General features: G+C 31.9%; 1 protein-coding gene across 2 annotated transcripts; it reads right to left on the bottom strand.

The window, feature by feature from the left end:
- Positions 1-685: 685 nt before the first annotated feature.
- On the bottom strand, positions 686-21,172 carry LOC106068963 (chromodomain-helicase-DNA-binding protein 4-like). 2 transcript variants are annotated; one of them, XM_013228492.2, is made up of 40 exons: positions 20,963-21,171; positions 18,026-18,162; positions 17,668-17,784; positions 17,109-17,249; positions 16,831-16,984; positions 16,425-16,564; positions 16,132-16,326; positions 15,884-16,027; positions 14,969-15,145; positions 14,746-14,862; positions 11,919-11,993; positions 11,632-11,825; positions 11,376-11,504; positions 11,138-11,276; positions 10,815-11,006; positions 9,573-9,709; positions 9,271-9,472; positions 8,900-9,021; positions 8,641-8,814; positions 7,995-8,136; positions 7,779-7,910; positions 7,506-7,623; positions 7,222-7,346; positions 6,885-7,125; positions 6,649-6,800; positions 6,331-6,559; positions 6,182-6,235; positions 5,861-5,934; positions 5,430-5,521; positions 5,145-5,331; positions 4,734-4,946; positions 3,843-4,020; positions 3,699-3,746; positions 3,234-3,504; positions 2,676-2,808; positions 2,467-2,567; positions 2,274-2,368; positions 1,913-2,173; positions 1,047-1,112; positions 686-826 (listed from the first exon to the last, which is right to left on the bottom strand). In XM_013228492.2, the coding sequence occupies exons 1-40, from the start codon at positions 21,018-21,020 to the stop codon at positions 783-785; spliced, it is 5,700 nt and encodes a 1,899-aa protein (XP_013083946.2). In that variant the 5' UTR covers positions 21,021-21,171; the 3' UTR covers positions 686-782. The 2 variants fall into 2 exon arrangements, with proteins under 2 accessions (XP_013083946.2, XP_013083945.2); XM_013228491.2 differs by having other exon boundaries at positions 6,649-7,125; positions 20,963-21,172.
- Between the last annotated feature and the right edge of the window lie 501 nt (positions 21,173-21,673).

Raw genomic sequence — 21,673 nt, 5'->3', positions numbered from 1 at the left:
AAGAAACTAACAAAATACAGTTACATGTATAACAGCTTAAGGGCACTTTTTATTGAATAAACTATGCCGAAGATGCAGTAATTAACCCAGCCTTCTTGTGCACTTTTCAAAGATCCACAGCTTCAAACATTCTAAGAAACTGAGCTAGTGTTCATCTACAACTACATAGGAGCTTAATTTAGTAGAGGCAGAATCCAGTTTGTTTTCAGACTAATTTTGAAATGTTAATTTTTTTAAAGTACATTTACACAAGTTCATGTGAAGTACTAGTGGTATCTTGGTTGGCATCATGCAGGATACAGATTTATAATTGTACTTTTATTCCATTGTTTTTAATTACCTTTTTTTAATAACTTAACAAATCTAATGAATATTAAAAAAAAACAACCTTTTAACATAGTATTTACTTTTTGATAACATGGGATTTAGATTTAATCTTGACTTAAGTTAATATTCTATAAATATTTCCAGATTATTCAATAATCTTGACATTTTAACAGAGAGCTTAATAATAAGACACTATTTTAAAAACAGGTTTTTGGCAGAACATGTTAGTTGTACTGTAAACATAATTTATATCTAACAAATTTTAAATCTAGAATAAAACCAAAGCAACTTTTAGCTGACCATTAAAGAAAGTTATAGATCTAGTACATGGAAACTGACAAAAACATAATCAAACAAATTTTTTTTTGGGAAATTAAGACATTTTAATACAAGATCTACAAAAATATGTTCATAGGTAATAATTTTAAATTACATATTTAATTTCAAGACAGTCTCTATTTCTTGTCTTCACTTTTATCTTTAGTGCCTTCATCATCAGCTGTGAAGTAGAGAAGTCCAAAATTAAGCCAAATATTTAATTAAAAAAAAAAATGTGTTAACTGCTGCTCATGCCCTTTACTACAAAGCCAAAAATAATAAATAAATAAAAACTAGTCAATTAACAAAGTTTGAACATTGACCTTTGTGTCAAAGTAATGTTAAAATTCAGCTAGTCAACCCAGAGGCAAACAAATGATTAAAGACCAAAGAATACCAACCATTTGCTGAAGGAGCTGGAGATTTCGATTGTGTAGCTGGAGAGACTCTCCCTGTTGTTTTGGTAGCTGGGGAACAGTTCAAATAAGTATTTGTAAATATATACTTAACGAGTACTTTACGAGCCTTGCGTATAAACAGTACCGGGTATATCATACAAATTCTGTTTCCTACATAGATCACGCTTAAAAGCAAGAGTTATCAAATGTTTCAATCTATCTTCAAGAATTGTTGACCTCAAATAATTCATTAGTTTAACGCGCGAGAAGCTTCTTTCACCAGATTCCAGTTACGGGTATTGTATAATGCCGTTTTTTTTAATTGCGTGTAGGATTGGCGTTTTCCATATTGAATGACACCCCAAAATGACAACTTTGTCTGTTTCAGATTTTTATGAGTTTTCAAAAGATTTTAATAATTTACGGAGATTTCCAGGACTTTTTCGTATATTTTGCACTTTCAGGAGATTTCCAGGAGCTCCTGGTAAATCAGGAAACGGCAGGAAATCTGTTAAAAAGTCTTAAAATGGTTTAATTTAATAATTTACACCTAGAATTAGCGCGTATCATATGAAAGTGCAGGCCCACTGCAGTCGCATAGGTTGCAGTGTCAAAAGGCTGGCCCAGCTAAATTTTGGCGCATGCTATGCAGCGGGTCGACTAGTAACAATTAAATCAACTGGAAGTAAATGGACTCAATTTATCTGTTATAAAATCACACTAATTGAATGACTTTTGAGTTCCCTAGCATTAAGTGTGAGGGGAAAGCAAAAGATTTAAAACTTAAAATATCAGACACTCATATTAGAAGAGCTTAAAAATTTACATTTACTAATGTAAAAAGGCCAAAGCCCACTTAACTCAAGTACCTGACAGAGCTGGATTGATTAATGCTGGACTAGCTGTACGTGAGGCTGATGATTGCTGTGTATTTAACTGCTGATTTTGCAACTGTTGTTGCTGAACTAAGTTAGCTCCAGGAATGACACTAGGGGTAACAAGTCTATTTAGTATGTTTCTCTCAGACATCTGTAACCTCTGTGTTACAGGTGGTACTCTAGCCAGGGTAGCTGGCAGACGAGAGACATCTTGCTTCATGTCACTCAAAAGCTCCTCCAATTGGTTCAACACTGAACAAAAGAAAAAGACAGTCATTTCAAAACATTATAAACTTTATTTTTGCTTTTCTTCACCCATGAAAACTGAGACATTACACAACTTAGAACTAACCTTTATGTAGTACAGCATTTGCTGGTTTATTTCCTCCTAGAGATTCTTTACTCAAATGTTGGTGACTCTCTGCCAAACATTCTAATTCAGCAAACCTTAAGTTGATAAATGAAATGATCAAGAGTATTACAAACAGAATAAATTTAATATAGCACTTCTAGTATGTTATCTAAATGTTGAACACTCAAGTTACCTGGCATTGAGAGCCATAGCTGGGTGAGCATGATCTTGAGTTAGATTTAAATATGCTGCTCGTCGCAACTGTTCTTCAATAACTAAAGCTTGCTCTAACAACTGTAAAATAGAAATGAGCCAACTGGGTAGATAGTTGTTATCAATCATTAATTGGACTGGTGTAATTCATCTTCAAAAAGCTCCACAAATAAAAAAAAACCAACAAACCTTGAATCTTCTGGCTAGAAATTTATTTTTTATTTCCAGAAAGTTTCCTTTCCCTTGTTCAGATATGAAAGGCTCATTGATAATTTGAAACCGTGGGTCATTCTGAATATCTTGCCAGCGGCCATAACCATGTCTAGTGTAAGTTAAGAAGTTTTTGTATTTAGCATAAAAACTATCAGCTATTTGTTTTTTGTTAGACAATACATAGAGTCACAGCAATTTGTTCTTTGGTACAAAAGACATGATTCAAAGGGATTATCATATGGAGAACCTAACAGAATTTTTTTTTTAATTATAATGTCACAATATGACTAGAAATAAAATAACTTTTAGTTTTCTTTTAATTCAAAATCTGTGTCGGAAATACTTTGTAGGTAAAAAAATAATGTTAACGAAAAAAAAAGTCTACTCTTTTAAGACAAAATATACAGCTGGCTCAAGAAATGACAATCTTGAGAAATTTCAGTTTACATATGATTGCTGTACATTATTTTGCTAATAGTTAGAAATCTTCTATGCCAACTTTTATGTTGGCCTTCATCACAAATTTAAGGATACGTTATAATTCCAGCTAGCAACCAATAGTCATGACGACGATGCCAGACTTCATGCTCTCTTCCTTTGGTTAAAGCTCTTTGTTCATTGGACCACAAGGTATGAAGCTCAGTAAATCCTCCATCAGCAATGTTAAACATAAACTTCTGAAACTGTTCATCCTGTTTTCTAGACTCTTCTGTTTCTTTCTTGTCATCATCTTTGTCTTCTGAGTTATCCCCCTTATCTTCCTCAGATTTTTTATCTTCTTCTTTTTTGGGTTCATCGTCCTTCTCTGGAAATAAAAATAGTTTTATATCATGAGATGTGTACAATGGTGATAGTTTTATATCATGATATGTGTACAATGGTGACTTAAAACGTGGGAGATCAACTCCATTCCAGCTACTGGAATTAGAGCTAAGAGATACTCAATGTTGCTATAGAAAAAAATTAATGATTTTGAAGCAAAAGTTCAAGGTCACTCACTGTCATCTGTAGTTTTCTTTTCCTCAGCTTCTTGATTTATTACAGTATCTGAAAGAAAATGGCCAATATCAAATTAGATTTTTCTACTACTTATGGTTTGTAGATTGTATGTGAATCCTAAAAATAAGGCCTTTGTGTAATTACCTTTTTCTTGTTTAGGATTCTCTGTTTCCATTTTTTCTTCTTCACTTTCTTTCTTCTCTTCTTTCTTCTCTCCAACTTTGTCATCATCTTTTTTAAGTTCTTGCTGTTCATCCACCTCCATGCTTTCATCTTTCTTTATGTCAGAAGGATCTTTCTTCTCATCAGCTACTTCCTCACCCTAAACAACAATGGACAAGAAAAACTTTCATTTTGTGCAGACAATATTGACCTCCTATTGAGCAGGTACTCCATGCAAAATTGATTGTCACTTCGTAGTTACATGACAAGCAGACTAGCTTAAGAAACAAAATGAAGGAAAAACATTCATCCTCATTTATAAAAAAAAAATAAAAAAATATGAAAAGAAATGCTGCCCATCTCTGATACCTATCATGAATCTTTGTACATTTTCACTCAGCTAAATGAGTTTTTGGAGTTTCTAGTCCAACACAATGAAAAGATGTCAACAGCATGTAAAAAATCACAACTAGCAATGCAACTCATTGCAATTGCAAATCAAGCAAATTTATGCCCCAACTTAAACCACCATTTCAAAGTGAAGACTGGACTGTAAAGTGACCACAATTCAATAGACATATTACCAATGTTTCAGGACACAATACAGATGCTAAGCATGTTCAGATGTTGCTCTATTGTATCTGCATTTAAGCATTTTTTTTTTTTTACAATTCCAATTGACCTTAATCTTGAAGCATTTCATTTAGATATAAAAAAGATAAAGTACCTATATCAGAGAATTTTACTTTTTTTTTTTCTTCATTAAAAATCTACTATTAGGATCATACTCATATAACAGAGCCATTGGAGCTCAGGAGAGTTTGTAATTTAAAGTTTAATTTGCACATATCAATCCAGACAAGTTACACTTACTTTGACTTTTTCAACTTCCCCTTCTCTTTTTTTTTCTTCACTTTCTTCTTCCTTCTCTTTACTTTTTCCTTCCTCTATCTTCTCTTTATCTTCTTTTAAAGCATCTTTCTCTGCCTTTTCTGCCTCTGCTTCAGTTTTCAGTTTTTCAATAGCTTCCCCAGCTTTGACATAAGGCATACTGTGTGTGCCATTGATAAGTTCAAACTCTTGAACCTGCAAAGACAAAACTAACTTCAAACTTTTTGTTCAAACCAACTTTAACTATCACAATTGTTATGAGAAATGAGTGCAAAGCATATTATATGATTAAGACAATGAAATGACCAAATATAGCTTTAAATACATTTTACTAAAAAAAATAAAAAATCCAAGACAGCATTCAAATAATTTGTGTAGTTCTTATGCACCAACCTTTTTTCTAACCAGAGACATGATTCCAATTCTTGTGAGGACATGCTGACGAGATAAACCTTCTCGAGGGACACCATCTGCAAAAGACTCAGCATTGTCTGCACCTGGTTCACAAAGATGGCGCATAAACAGTGATACATAAGCCCTGAAAACTTTTTCTGTTTTTCCTCGAAGATCTCTTACCAACCTAATAATGAGAGAAAAGATACAAATTATAAGGAATCTTTTTTTTTTTCCTTGAGTAGATATTTTCAAGCTTGACGATAATTGTTTTTTTAAACGTACCACTGAGAGTTAAATGCGTCTTGAGGAGGCATTCCCCATCTCATGACAGCATTAAGGAAAGCTTTTCTTTGACGAGCATTGAATCCCAAAACCTAAGGATAATGAAAACACTTTTGAAAAAAACACAACAGTGAAATGCAGCTTGTTAATAATAGTTTGTAAAATTGTTAATTGTACAGCTGAGCCTTTAGACAAAACAGTGACTTGCTGTTAAGTTTCATTATCAGCTAATAGTTTATGTTTGTCCAATTGTACAGAGTTTATCACTACCTTCACATTGACAACTCTAGTGATGGACACATTAAAAATTAATCAACACTACAGTGATTTGATTAGTGTGCTTTTCTTAACATTATCAATGAACAAAAAAATGCCAAGCCAAATGTAAAACAGAATAAAAGATTCATTATGTACTACACTTAGATATTTACCTCTATCTGTCCATTTACTCTAGCTAATAGTGGAGGCAAAGGTTTGTCTTTCTCATTTCGTCTTCTACTGCGAGCTGAAAATAGTCATTGGGTTTAAAATATATCAAAGTGTAAGAAATGTCCAAAAAATTTAATAAATTATACTATAATGTTTGTTTGGTAATGCACAAATTGTAAGACAAATTTCCTTACGGATAATAAAGATTATTATTATTATTATATTTATTATATATCTATTTCTTTAAAAAAAAAATTGTGTGAAAATTTTTCAAAATGTGAAATGATAAATAGTATATGTTTAAATTTTGAAACATTGTTTACTTGTGGCTTGTCCTTCTTGTTTGTCATCAAAATCATCATCATCCTCTTCATTCACTGGAATGATCAAAATGAGGTAAACAAAACAAAAAATGAATATAATGAGATGTTATGTACAGTAACCAATAAATCTTCCTACATCTTCAACTTACCTTGACTGAAATCAGAGTCATAATCTGAAATATTTTCTTTCCATGCTTCTTCATCGTGGCCACTCATAGCATCATTATAATTGACTTGTTTCCTGATACGTTTACCCTTTCCTAAAGTTCTGGCCAGATCTTCTTGTTGTTGTTCATAGTGGTGACGTAACAATTTTTCCCAATATGCAGGATCAGCATGCTCTGCTTCTTGTTTCAAAACTTCAGTCTCTGGTTCTTCCTACAAAATGTCAGCACATAAAAATCTAAGACATCTACAATGACAAGGTAAGTCAATGATAACTATTTAAAAAAACAATAACCACTTACTTCTTCCTCTCCTTCTTTAATTGTGTAATTAGCAACTTTAAAGGAGCTCAAATACTCATTCATTGCCATTTCTTTTTCTTCCTGACCAGCTTGAGTTCTGTCCAGTAGTTTTCTAATAGCCTCCATGTCATAGACAATCCTGTCTTCAGATCCTGTGAAAAATAATACAAACAAATGTTTGAGAACCATGCTTCTATAGTGCATTTCTGGACGACTTATGTTACTATTACACTCACCTTCTTTAGCTCCTTCATCATCTTTAAACAGTTCCTCTGTTCCAAACTTTAAAATATCATCTAATTCTTTTTTACTCATGGCGCCTCCTTTGTTGCCTAGACCAGGTCTGACAACCAAATGTGTCAACATCATCTTCCTCTTGGCTACTTGTGTGATACGTTCTTCCACAGAATTACGGGTAACAAACCGATAGATCATGACTTTATTAGCCTGGCCAATTCTGTGAGCTCTACTAAAAGCCTGCAAAATAAAATAAAGTTTGTAATAAATTAAAAGCTTACCATACAGATAAATTGTACATTAAATTCTAAGATAATCAACTATACTTATACCAACCTGGATATCATTGTGAGGATTCCAATCAGAATCATAAATTATGACAGTATCAGCTGTGGCTAAATTGATACCCAGCCCTCCAGCTCTAGTAGACAACAAAAATACAAAAGCTGGAGCTTCTTTAGCTGTTGGAAAGAAAAATATGCTCATAACTAAATATTGATATATAATTACCATGCAAAAGCCTGCAAAATGTTATTAAAATAAAAAAGTTTGATTGTAATAAATTAAATGTTTACAATACCGATATATTGTATGGTAACAGCCAAAACTAAAATACTTACAATTAAATCTGTCAATGGCATCTTGTCTCATATTTCCTGTTATACCACCATCTATTCTCTCATACCTGTAGTTCTCTGCCTCCATAAAATCCTCCAACAAATCCAACATTTTGGTCATCTAAACATAGAAAAAAGTAACTTTTTTTTTTTCAGTACCATTAGTTGTTCTACTCCTTGAGGTATTATTCTAAATCTGATATTTAATCATGGAGCACATCTATATCAGCATATACAAACTAAAGAGGAAAGATAACTGTCAGTGACAACACAAACCTGAGAAAATATAAGAACTCTATGGCCTGTAGAGTAGAGTTCTCTTAACATTTTGGACAGAAGTTCTAACTTGCCACAAGCTTTAATCAAAGCAGTTCCTTCAAATGCATTGTTGTGAGTTCTAGGAGCTTCCTGTTCAATAAAGTCAATGAAGTTGCTTAGCTTTGACATAAAACATCCAATGAGAAAGACTTATTGTTAGAAATATTTGACTACCTGAGCAGCAATAGGAAACAGGTAGGGGTGGTTGCAACATTTCTTTAGATCCATCATGATGTTGAGAAGTGAAGTCTGGTTACTGCCTCCTTTTATGTTTAAAGCTTCATAGTTACGAGCTAAAATGTACTTGTAATATTTCCTTTTGAAAAAAAAAAAAAAAAGAATTTTGTAACTGGGCAATAAAAAGGGTATCTGTCAAGGATTATACCATCATTCTTATTACAAAGTCAATGAAATAAAAATTTTTAATAAAAACTAGTTTTTAGGATTTTTTACAAATTTTTTTTCTCCTTAAATATTTTATAATCTGTATCCTATTAAAAAAAAAACCCATCCTCTTGACCATTTCATTGTTTGTTTGTTTTTTAACATCTATGACAGCTCACTTAGCAGAGCTCAAATTTTACAATAGCAAAATATTACAAAACCTTTAAATAATTATAATTTTTTTTTATTTCACACTAAGTTATTCCCAAATTTCTTCTCCCAAATGTTGATTCCCTAACCCATTTTACAAGATCAACAAGGACCCATTAACCAGAGTGTCAGGGTAAGCACAAAATATTGTTCATACAATTACTCAGTCCTAGTTCAAACATTGCAAGCCAAAAGAAAAGGCTAAATGGTTTGGTTATAAACTTACTTTTGTAATGGTGACAGCTCAACTCTAATAATAAACTCAGACTTGGAAGGCATTCCTTTCAAAACATCAGCTTTTAATCTTCTTAAGAGATGTGGTCCCAACATATCATGAAGTTTTTTCACTTGGTCTTCTTTGGAAATATCAGCAAACTCATCCAGAAATCCTTGAAGATCACTTTAAAAAAGAAAATATTTTAACTAGACCACTAATGTATTTTTTGTAAAGTGAAGACAAAAAGAAAGATCTTTAATATACATACCTAAAGTTGTCTGGTGTAAGAAAATTGAGGAGGTGAAATAGTTCCTCCAAATTATTCTGTAGGGGTGTACCAGTTAACAGGAGTTTATAACCCAGTTTGTAATTGGTTAAAATTCTGAAAAACTAAAAATAAAATTGCTATGCTTAAAACAAATAATTAACCATGTAAAAAACATTTATTTCAACAAATCAATACTTTTTAATCTAAGTTAAAAAAAAAGTGGGGGGGGGGGGGGGGGGGATGTAGTGATATTCATTGTTTGTTTTTTCCTAGCTATGTCCTTTAAAAAATATCAGCTTGATTTAATGTGATACAGATTAGCATAAAAGTAAAAAAAAAAAAAAAAATACTTCAGTTTACAGTTTACTCACTTTGGATTGGTTATTTTTGAGTCTGTGTGCTTCATCTACAACCAAGACTGCCCAATCTACTGAGCCAAGGCAAGCTGCATCAATGCTTATCAATTCATAAGATGTTAGAAGAACATGAAACTTTACATTGCAGCCTTGCTTCATGCGTGATGCCTTAGCACCACCTCGTATGGCATTGTCATCAAATGAAAACTCATGTTCCCTATAAAAAAAAAAATTTAAAAATCAATTTAAGCACTAACATAATATGAAGGAACAGAAATTGTTTTATTCAAGACTGACTAGTGTGGGGAAAAAAATACCTGATAACAATTCTTGAATCTTTGTCTCCAATATATGTGACAACATATAAATCAGGTGCCCAAAACTCAAACTCCCTCTCCCAGTTAATGATAGTTGACAAAGGAGCACTGACCAAGAATGGACCTTTGCAATGACCCTGAAATAATAATTCGTAAACACTTAACACCAATAAAAATGAGTAAGTAATGTACCCAACTCATGCTTATGATTCTATTACATCATTCTTTCAACTAAACACTTGTTTCTCTCTTATTATCCATGTCCTGGTGCAACTATTAATTTTGCTCATTTGTGGTGAAATAAATATAATCAATCCCAATCTAGGAAATATTTTATGATCCAAATTAATTAACAAGCAAAATATAAAATTAAAAAAAAATAAATAAATAAATAAAAAGAGAAAGAACTCCATATTTACAACTATAATGAAAAATGTATTTCATTATTTTTATATCAAACAAAATAATCAATTACCAAAAATTAATTTGATAATTTTTAAATTAATTCATGTTTTCTTAGGTACAATAAATAATTGTGGAAAGTTTCAACTTAATCCGAGAATGGGTGAGGGAGAAATAATATCTACAATTATCTATGGGGACAAAACCTTACATATTTAACCTTATGACTTAATACAGAAGGATTAATTTCCCTTGTTGATATCAAACAAAATGATTAATTACCAGCAATCAACTTTGGTAATTGTTTTTACTGATTCATGTTTTGTTAGATACAATAAACATTTGTGTAAAGTTTCAACTTGATCTGATAATGGGTGTGGGAGAAATAACGTGTTCACAATTTTCACCACACAGGCAAACAGAGTGAGCTGATATAAGCTTTGTAAAAACTATTTTTAATCATTTAAAAGCAAAATGGAAATAAGGAGCTTTTTATTCCATGCTTAAATAATGATAAAATTACTTTCAATAACCTGCTAAGTTAAGTAACTCATTGTTCTGTTGAAAAGCGCATTCAATGACAACAAATGTTTTACAAAAGCCAAGAATTCAAGATTGAATTTGAAGCAATTTAAAACATATAGAGAAGAAAGAAAGAAAAAATAAATTACTTTTAAATTTAAATAGGAGCATCTCTCCAAAGGAAAAGATCATCAAATCAACAAGGAGTATGTTCCTTCAGAGGTAAATATTAATAAAACTAAAAGGCATTATATAATAAACTGTTTTTTTATTCACAAAGAAAAAACTGACTTGTGAAACACAACAGTTAAAAGTTACCTCTTTATAGAGTGAGTATAAAAAGGTTATAGTTTGAATAGTTTTGCCTAGACCCATCTCATCTGCCAGAATGGTATCTGTATTATTGGCCCAAGAATATCTAAGCCAGTTGAGACCTTCAAGCTGATAAGGGTGAAGATTTCCACCAGTTTCATCGAGGTATGGTGGCTGTCTTTCTAGCTGTTTCCGCAACTGAAATAAAAAGTATTTAAAAAAAAAAATAATAAATATCAGCAATCTTTTAACCAAATTAAAAACAAAAGGATCACATAAACCAAAAAAAAAAACAAACAAACAGAAAATATGAGCAAAGTACAACTTACATCTGTGGTTGGGTAAGCTGGAGGCATCTTTGACAAAATGTCATCATCAAGTTCCTTTCTCTCCTTTTTTTGTTTTCCTTTACTTTTTTTACCAGCCTTTTTAGTTTGTACAGGTTCATCATTGCCATACATAACAAGTCTAGAAGTAGAAACAACTAGGTCTATATGGTACTGTCAAAAAATATACAACCCAAGAAAATATTGAAGCAACACGTGATGTTAGAAAATAACAACAAACCTTAGATTCTTGTAGTCATCAATAGCGGCCTGTAAATTGGCAATATCAGCATCTTCTTTTTCCCAGGTGGCTTGATCATAAGGTAAATCTCTCCATTTAACAAGATAGTAAGTACCTTTATCGGTATCCCTGTTCAAAATGCAGGAAAGAGAATAAGAAGCTGCAATCAAAGATGCAGATTGTCTCTAAAGTCTTAAAACACAATAACTAAATATTTGGTTTAACTAAAACGGTACTATTAGAAAAACATCTTTACATGTGATTGATGATCCTATGTATATTGAGCCATTCTGGCCGAACTCCATATCTATAAAATCTATCTTCCAGATTATGTGGATCTTCTTCTTTCATTTTGTCTTTGTAACTACTTCCATCTTCTAGTGGAGGTGGTTCGTCCATGTCCACTCTTCTGATATAATTTCTATACAAAGCTGGATGGTATACATCAAGCTTAAGAACAACAAAAATAATCAAGTGAAATTTACACATATTACAAAGTGAACAGATACATTTTTCACAAGTCTAAATGGCCTAGTAACCTACCTGTAACTCTGATACCCAAGAACAATGCCAATAAGACATATCCGCCCACTTGATAAAAAACTCACGCAGTGGTTTCTATTAAATAAAATATACAAATAATTGAAAAAAGGAATGAAAAATTTTTTTTGATGAAACATTTTAGGAAATAAAAATATAGTAACTACTACAAACAGAATAGATAATTTACAATGCAATATACTGTTTATAATTTTTCTACTACAAACAGAATAGATAATTTACAATGTAATATGCTGTTTATAATTTGAATAATCTTGTCATTCAGGAGGTTATAGGTTAAACCAGTGTTTTCTCAAAGCCTAGATAAAAGAAAATATTCAAGCTCTCCTTGGCCAGATAGAGTGTGTCTTTCACCTTGCACTTTGTGTACTAATCTCTACCTACCTTTCTCAACATATATAAATGAAATGATAGTGCAGTTACTAGGGCCATTCTCCTATCATGCCTATTTAGCTCATCTGCTATTTTGTATTAATTCATGCATTGTAAGACATAAGGAAAGCCTTCAAATGCATACTTAGAACAATTATTAAATCTTTCCCACCAAAGCATTTTATGTGGCCAGTGACACCTACAGAAATGACATGTATCCACAGATTATATTAGTAAAAATACATATTAAAATAAATAATCTTAAATATCTATATAATTTTTGAAACTTCTGTCTATATTTTTTATATATCATCGATTCTAATGAAAAGAGGCTAAAGAAAACTTTCTCTATAATTCTTAAAGGCTTTATGGAAACTAAATTTATTCTATTTGGCAATATTTTGAAACATTCAGGATAAGATTTGAATCATGTTTTTTGCTCAACAGGAGGCTGTCTTTGCTTTGATTCAAATTTGTGTAAAAAAGAGTAATATTTGAATATTTAAGTATTGTTGGATTGGTGATAAGTGTTTTTAATGCTTCAAAAAAAAATGTGTTATAATGATGAATGGTTTATCAAGTATTTTTTATGTTATCTTAGTGGTAAAGCAGTGTGCTTGCTGTGCTTTGAACCTATCATGGTTTTTAAGAGTACAATTTCAAATGACAAAACCAAACGAAGCATCCTGATTTCGGATGCAATTTCACAAATGAAAAAAGAAAAAAAAAAAAGCCAGGAGTTATGGAATAAATTGTCAAAACAGGAAACGGTTTTCACCAAATAATCCTCATTACAATAAGCTGCAACAGAAACTAGTTTGTTGCTGTGCCACAAGATTGTCATTTAGGAATAAGTTTTTCAGAGGGAGAACTTATTGATGGCATTACTCTCTCAAGGAGAACTGTAGTTAGGTGTTGAAAAGCTGATAATTTGATGCACTAACTTCACAATGCAAGTATCGATTATTTGTGGTATTCGATGGCATTGGACAAAAGTACTGGCGAACAGAACACAGCATTTATTATTGATACTAATCACACAAAGATCCAATCTCAGGCCAAGATTTAATCAAAGCTATTAAGATCTTGTTGAAAGAATTGGGTTGGCATGGAACAAGAGGGCAAGTGTAACAATGGATGGAACCTGTGCTTTATCTGGGAAAAACATTGGTTTTGTTACAGCTGATAATTGTAAAATTTAAGAGCAACATTCTGACAATAAACTCTTTTCTCGCTTCTGCATCATTCATCAGGAACATTTGTGCAAAACTGCATTGCATATCAAGCATGTTTTCGACCCATCTGTAACAGTGTTCAACTTTATCAGGGCTACGGGTCTCAACCTCAGGAAGTTCAAATAACTATTTGAAGATTTAAAACATTTAGAAACACACTCACATAACAGGGTTGCTGCACCAAAGTCAATATGAATTTAATACTATCACAGTCATCTACACTCATACGGCCAAGTAGAACCAAGATGCTCAAAGTGGCAAAGAACTCTTGTCAGCAGAAACTTTCTGCTTTCCATCTAGAAATTTAAAACATCACTAGCACTGGCTTCAGTTTTAATTTAGAAAATTTTTGGTGTCTGTCACATCTACAATAAGCAGTGCTGCAGCTGGTGTCATAAATCTTTGCTAAAATGATTGAATGAAGCATGCTAAAAGAGGTCTAGGGCCATAAAGCATTAAAGGGCTACCAACAATAGTGCATCTAATTGATAATTTTTTTAAGAAAAGGTTGCAAAACCTTTGCAATTGAGATGAAGCTTACAATTTCGGCAAACAGCCTTAGAGGTGCTCAAAAGACTGTGTTGATTGCCTTCTAAGCAGTAATTTAAGACAATGAATTTGTTGGGTTAATGGCTTAGCTGTAAGTGTATGACAAGTGAGTCTCTGTGACTGTGGCAGCCCTTTTGAGAAATATGGCAGCCATTTAACAGACTCTAGATTGTGCTTATCGGATTTCAGATGCAATTTAAGTGCTGCTTCACCAATGTTTGAAATGATAATTTGTTTTTTTTTATAATGACAACAAAAAGCTTTAGTGTCACTGACGGACGATTTATTTCTGAAGCCAATATTTGTAGATCTAGAAATCTAGATAGATCTAGATCTACATCTTTTTCAAGCCACGGTCTGGCACAGTGCATTAAACAATGTCTCGTATTTAGGCATTTTAATATAAACTAGGTTATAGAATAGTGAATAGATTGGTAGATCTAATACATTTTTTTCTGCACATAGACTAGAGTCTACTTAAAATATAAGAGAATGATTCTGCGTATCTAGTCACGTAAACTAATACCCTAGATTAGATCTACTATTCTTGTATAAGAGATACTAGATCTAGCTTAGACTTAAACACAGTGCCACAAACAATAAGAAACTAAGATTAGATCTATAAATAGATTACATCTATCTTAAAAACTTACTAAAGTCTGCTTCTTTGGTGGGTCATGGTGAGTATGGTCCAGTTCATCTTCTGTTTTAGGAGGCTCACACCATCTCCAAGTCAGAATTTTTTTTACTTTTCCTTTTAATGGTTTGCACTAAACAAACATAAAACATTAAGAATGATAAAAAAAAATCTTTAATCATCTACTATATATTGATAATTTAAACAGTTTAAGATAGTTGTTTAATAGATAATATTACCGAGCATCTGGGACAATGCCATTCACCATCTGGCACTCCTTTGATAGGTGGATTCAGACAATGTGTATGGTAAGCTGAAGGACACAAGTCACAGCAAAGTAGTTCCCCTCCATCTTTACAGACTCTGCAGAACTCCATATGATCATCTTCTTCCTGTTCTTTAATTCCTTCCCCTTCCTATAGATAAATAACCTCAATTACTTGTCCTCATTCACAGACAAAACTGTAGTAGTTAACAGGTTAGGTAACGAAGAAATTAATTACAGAGAGAAAGAAATTTCTTTTATTTTAAAATTAGTTAAGTTTCGCTTTCAGACCTCTCTAGGGCAGATGATGTTAAGGTCATCTTCTGCCAACAGTTAATGAGCAAAGTGTCATGTGGCCAGCACTTTCCAAAACTAAGGTGATGTATCCATTAAGATAGGTGGACTATGGGCGCCCTAAAAATTCCAATATTCAAAATCCGAGTCATCACCGAGATCAAACCCAGAACTCCAGGTTAAGAAGCCAAGTGCTAACCACTCATCCATGCGTCCCCACTTTTAAAATTACAATGACCTTTTTTAATGGTAATTTTAATTGTCTTATGACACAAAAAAAATCATGTGCAATTATAAAAAAAAACAAAAAAACTCGACAATGACAGCTAAAATTATTATATGAAAATGACATCCATATTTCTGAAGTCCTTAGTTTAAAAAAAAAAGTTGCATTCTATAGAGTACAAAAATATATGATTATGAAGTTAATGGTTCAATCCAATGTATGTTACCCAAAATGCTTTATGAATTCAATGCCTCCTTATGATAAACTGATGCTAACATCTAGTGAAGGTTAAAAGTTCCAGTATTATTCTATCAAATATTCATTCCTAAATGTACATATTATCAATTGACTGAAAGTGAAATGACTTACACAATGAGGACAACTCCATTTTCCCTCTGGAGCTTCTTCTAGCTCTGGTTCAAGACATACAAGATGGTAAGCACGAGGACATGTGTCACAAAGAATTATCTCCCCACCTTGTTGGCAAACTTCACAGTAATCCTGATGTTCTGTCTACAATGAAATGAAAAGAAAGTTAACGAGAAAATTCACAATGAGGTTTTTAAAAGAAAAGTTCTGAAAACACTAGATATCTAGTATATTAAGAGTCAACTTACTTCATAACCATCAGCATCAGGATCATTGGGATATTTGTTGGTCAGCTTGGTCTTCTTTTTCCTACCACCACGACCTCGTTTTGTTTTCTTTTTTCCTGATTTATCTTTTTCTTGTTCTTTCACTAATGCTGCTTCTTCAAGCTGCCTCTCAAACTCTTCATCACTTGTATTAAAACCTTTCTCCCCGTCATCATCCTGAAACAAACAGGGGATATGTAACTACTGTTTCCAGGACACAATCGGAAGTCAACACACTTAATTATTTTTTTTTTTACAGTGAACAAATAACTTACAGAACTATTTTTCTTTCTCCGTCTTTTTTTAGTTGAAAGTTTGATTTTTAAAGGAGCAACAGCCTGTCCTTTTTTAGACTTTGATCTTCTTTTAGATCCACTTTTTTCTTCTTCAGCTTCAGAGTCATCATCATCAGCATCTAGTAGAAAGGACACAATTTATAGCTTTAGTGAAACTAACTATAGAATGGATAAATGACAAGTAAAAGCTTCATTTCAAATAACTTTCAAAATAGTCAACAACATAGTCAAATATACAGTAGAGAAACACATTCAGGGTGGAGACTTGTGGTTAGATCATGGAAAATATTTGAATTCCAAAAACTATTTTATTAAGCTTTGGGATGTCAGATATATACTAAAATTTATTAATTTAACAACTTAAGTGACAAGAAACTGTATTTACCTCTCTGAGGAGTAGCTGGAGAGTCCACAGGGGTCTTCACAGACACAACAACTGGAGCAGGAATATCTGGTGGTCTGTCTCCTTTAAAAGGATTGTTAGCTACAAATTCACGCCACTTAATACCAAGAAGCATAATTAGCTTTTGTTGTGGAACCTGGAAAATAGACCTACTTGTTTAACTTTAAATATCATACACTGCCTTAAATTTTAAAAAATGTCATAACTACAGTGCTAATTGATGTTCTATTATAATGTATGCCCTAGTTACAACAAATCACCTTTGGGTTTTCCTTTGTCAATAGAGGTCTCATACACTGACTAAAAAGTTTATAATTTGTAATTGTTTTGTAGTCTTCTTCAGTAAACTCCATATTGGAATTTTTCATCCCATTTTCTTCACAAAATTCATCAGAACCTTTCTAAATAAAAATTAACAAATTATGTATATATGTGTGTATATATATATTCAACAATATTATTAATTTCCTAGAACTGTTTTGTTTAAATTATATTTATAAATATTTTTTAGTCCAGTAACAGTGAAATATTTTTTTTTAAAGGTCCTGAAAGTCAGATAATGTGTGAGTATATGTAGGGGATACAGCCAATACAATGGAAATTCTACTTTCAGAATAAAAAATTGTACTTGTGCTTACCCTAAAATTCCTATAACAGCAGATGTGATTTTAAACACACATTTATAAAATAACTTTTTTTATGGAATCATGACTTGATAGGTATAAACTTTTTAATTAAAAAAGACATCCATTATTATTATGTAAGGGAAACCTATTTTTCAAATTCCTAATAATATTTTTTTTTTTTTATATCAATTACCTGAGCTGGTCTAGCAGGTGTTACAGGAGTTTGCTGTGATGAAGAAGCTTTTTTCTTCTTATCTTTGAGGGGCTTAAAGCCAAAAGACTTGTCGTCATCTGAACCTTCTTCACTTTCCTAGTTTAAACAACAAAATAAAGATTTTATTCAAGAATTATTTTTAAAAGTTAAAATATTATAAGCTATCGTAGTCAATAGCTTACTACAAATATAACACAAACACACAAAATAACAAATTATTATTTTTGAATTCTTGATTTCAAAAGTGGATAATTCTAAAAAAAAATTTTCATGAAAAAAAAAAAAGCTGAGTGGGAATCTTAAAAAAGCACTTAATTTGGGTCATATTTTGTTTTACCTCAATATCACTGTCATGTTTACGCTTTTTCTTTTTTGATTTCTTTTTCCTTTCACCGCTATCTTTTTGTTTTCTTTTTCTTCCTCTCTTGCTGGGCTGTTTTTCTACTATTTCCTCCTCCTCATCTTCATCTTCCTCTGAAATAAGAATGAAGTATAATAATAATTGAATAATCCCTTTTTTTTCTGTATTTTATTAACAGTAAATATAATTTATGCAATACCAACAATGTAGATATATATATTTACATTTAATTATTATGTTATTAAAATATAAAAGAGAAGAGTTTGTATTTAAGTCTTAGAAATTATTTCTATTATCAAATCCTTACAATCCATTGACAATAATATATATATTGTTTTATCTCTATTATTCTTTTATAGACATCGATGTTATCGAGTGTGTATGTGTGTTCTGTAGAGAGTGATGTAACATACTATTTTTAGAATGTATTCTATGTCCTCTCTGAAATGAGGGAAACACAAGATGTTTTGGGTAAGACACAAATATCATATAGATCTATAAATGGTTTGGGGGATGACCATTAAATGCCATGAGACTTTTGTTGAGCTAAAGGAAATCTAGAAATAGATGTCAATACGACCGATGTACCTCTTCCTCAGACTGACAATCATAATGTGAATATCATCTATAGTACTTAGGATAGACTTGACCCCTATAGTATACCAGAATAGTATTAATAAATGTAAGACTAATAGTAATAGGAGTCGTCTAGGTCTATCTAGATCTACTAAAATAAAGTAGAAGTTAAACTAAAATTTTATGTTAAACTAAAATTTTATCACAAATTTCAAAACAGAGTTAAACCAACGTTACAAAAACTAATTAAACTATACAAACTATCCATAACTTTTTTTTTCTAACAATATTGCATAACTGTTAAACGCACAAGGAAAATAAGAAAAATGGTCATTATGGACTGCACACTACAGTACACTAGGCCTACATGTGTATGTTTATCTGACCAAATTGTTAAAATCAGTCGGACACAGTCTATTTATTTTTGGGCAGGGAGGGTGTGTAACTATTTTAGTGTAAGAAGACAGATCTACGAAATGCTTGACTAACCATGCCAGCGTGTTACTTTCTTGTCTGACCACTCGACATTAAGAAAACACTATTGCATAGCATGCAATGAAAAAAACACATGGTAGTCTTGTAGTATCATCCACTACACACGTACAGTACACAAGGCCTACATGTGTATGTCAATCTGACCAGATTGTTAAAATCAGTTGGACACAGTTCTACTTACTTTTTGGTCAGGGAGGGTGTGGATTAAGATGATTTTTTTCCTAGAGTTGGTTATCTTAATGCTCTTATAGGCCTAACTTTAGATTTAGACCTAGATCTCATTAATAAGTCTAACGCTTCTGCTTCATCTAACGTTTATAAGTTATAGTTAATAAATTATTGTTTGCTAAAAATGAATTGATTAAAACCACTAAATATGGATTTAACACTCTCATCAGATTCCCGCTATAAAAAGAAATTAAATACCATCCCGTGACTCAGAAAAATATTTGAACAACACTATTCAAAATATAGAAGCTTTTTAATGCTGTTACTTTCAAGTGCAGATATTGACTTCCAACAGCATCTTACTTTACCTTGTAAGCCCTCTTCAAATGCAAACTGACAAAATAGACATAGTTGTTAACTGCATTATTATTTTTTTTTTTGATAATCAAATTTGTATTGGAGGCCAATATGAGGAACGCGCAAACAGGGGTGTCCTTGTATAACATGGTGCCAGACTTTCATGGAGGACATCAAAACAGTGGACACCAGTTGGGAGAAGGCTTCAGACATTGCCAGGGACAGATCTTTGTGGAGACAGCTTGCCATCAAATGCGCCGAACGGCGCGGGAGGACTTAAGTCTAAGTAATTTGTTGATATCACATGACCAGAAAACAGGGATGTAGGGGCCTATAATGTGCATTTCAACCGCTACTACACTACACGTTGAAAAGCTTTACAATTTTTAATTAAACTTTTTACTTTGTAACTAAAAAAAATTAATTAAACTTGACATGACTTTAACTTTAACAATTTATTTTTCTAGTTAAATACTTTGGGCAACTTTTGCACTTAGATCTAATTATTTTTTTTAGTTAGGGGTTAGATCTAGTTTATAAGAATTTTTAGTTAAGTCTAACTTTTCAAGACTTTTGCCCAATTTCTAGAATCTATATTAACTATATATATATATATATATACATATAGAGTTAATAGAGTATTAATTAAGTATTATAGAGTCTTATATACTAAATCTATATAGCAATATGTAGGTCTAATCACTCTAAAATTTATCTAAATTTATGTAGTTTTTGATCAATTAATGAATTATTATCAATTTGAATTTAAACTCTAGAGCTAGAATAAAATCTAGATTCTAGATATATTTATCGTTGTTAGAAAATAAATCTCAACAAAAACAATAAGTTGAATAAGCCTTATGGCTTAAATTTGTTACATAACAATAAATTTAAATATAAATTGAATAAAATAATAAATTTAAGCTCTATTTTAGCATTTAGATCTATATAGATCTAGATCTACTATTTAGTCTATTACTATGATTTACTGAGAATTTACTCCATTTCGCCGAATTTCGGGCATTTGTAGTCTCTTCTAGATCTATTTACTAATTCTACGTGTAGCTCTATAATTATATATCTAGATTTGTTCTACATAACATAGATTAGCCTAATTATAATAGAAAATAAAAATAAAGGGAAGTGGGGGACAAATGAAGTAAAGATTATTTTCCTACACATGCCTTCGGTAAAGCCTACGTTACGCTCTAGTCTAAAATTAGAATCTAGACTAGATCTAGGGCTAGAACAAGAACTCCCCCTACCGTACCCTGTAACAATGTCTCAAGTGACTCATTGATTACGATTGAAACTAACCTTCATCAATATCATCATCTCCATCGACACTGAAATCATCTTCATCTTTCCTGGACATTGCCAGTCTAACGTATATTGAATGTCTTAAAACAATAATAAACAAGTCTTTTCAAACAATAAATATGGATATAGATCGAGTTAGAAGCTGTCCAGAAGGTGATTGTAATCGACGTCGCTGGAAAAGCCGCTAAGTAAATGGAACATGCGCATTCGTCGTCAATTTGCCATCCCATAATTTCTAGAATGTATACCATAATTTCTAAACGAAATTCTATCCCATAATTTTACGCTATACATTATACGGAGTAGACTATATAGCACCAGAATACTATAGAAATTAATTGAATATTGGTAGGAGGGTAAAATATTTATATAGTTCCACTGTTCCATACATTTTTTTATTTCACACACACGCACACAAAATCATATTAACTGTTACTCATTAATTATCTTCTAATCTATTAATGTATGTTATAGACATGCGACTTCTTGAAGTTCTTAACAAGCAGGACCGGCCTTAAATGTATGGGCAAACTATTATAGGCAGCTGGTTTATAGGGCCTCCGATTGGTTGGGGCGTCACACAGAAAAACATTTTAAAGAAAAAATTGCGAAACATTGATCACATCTCTAACTTATATGTCTATTAGCCAGCTAGCTCTAAGTCTCTACTATAATATGATTCAGGGTTAAATCACGAATGTTTAGGTC

The sequence above is a fragment of the Biomphalaria glabrata genome, chromosome 5 (assembly GCF_947242115.1).
Source record: "Biomphalaria glabrata chromosome 5, xgBioGlab47.1, whole genome shotgun sequence".
NCBI lineage: Eukaryota > Metazoa > Mollusca > Gastropoda > Planorbidae > Biomphalaria > Biomphalaria glabrata.
The sequence above is the reverse complement of the archived record's forward strand: the minus strand, read 5'-3'. Positions and strand labels throughout refer to the sequence as shown.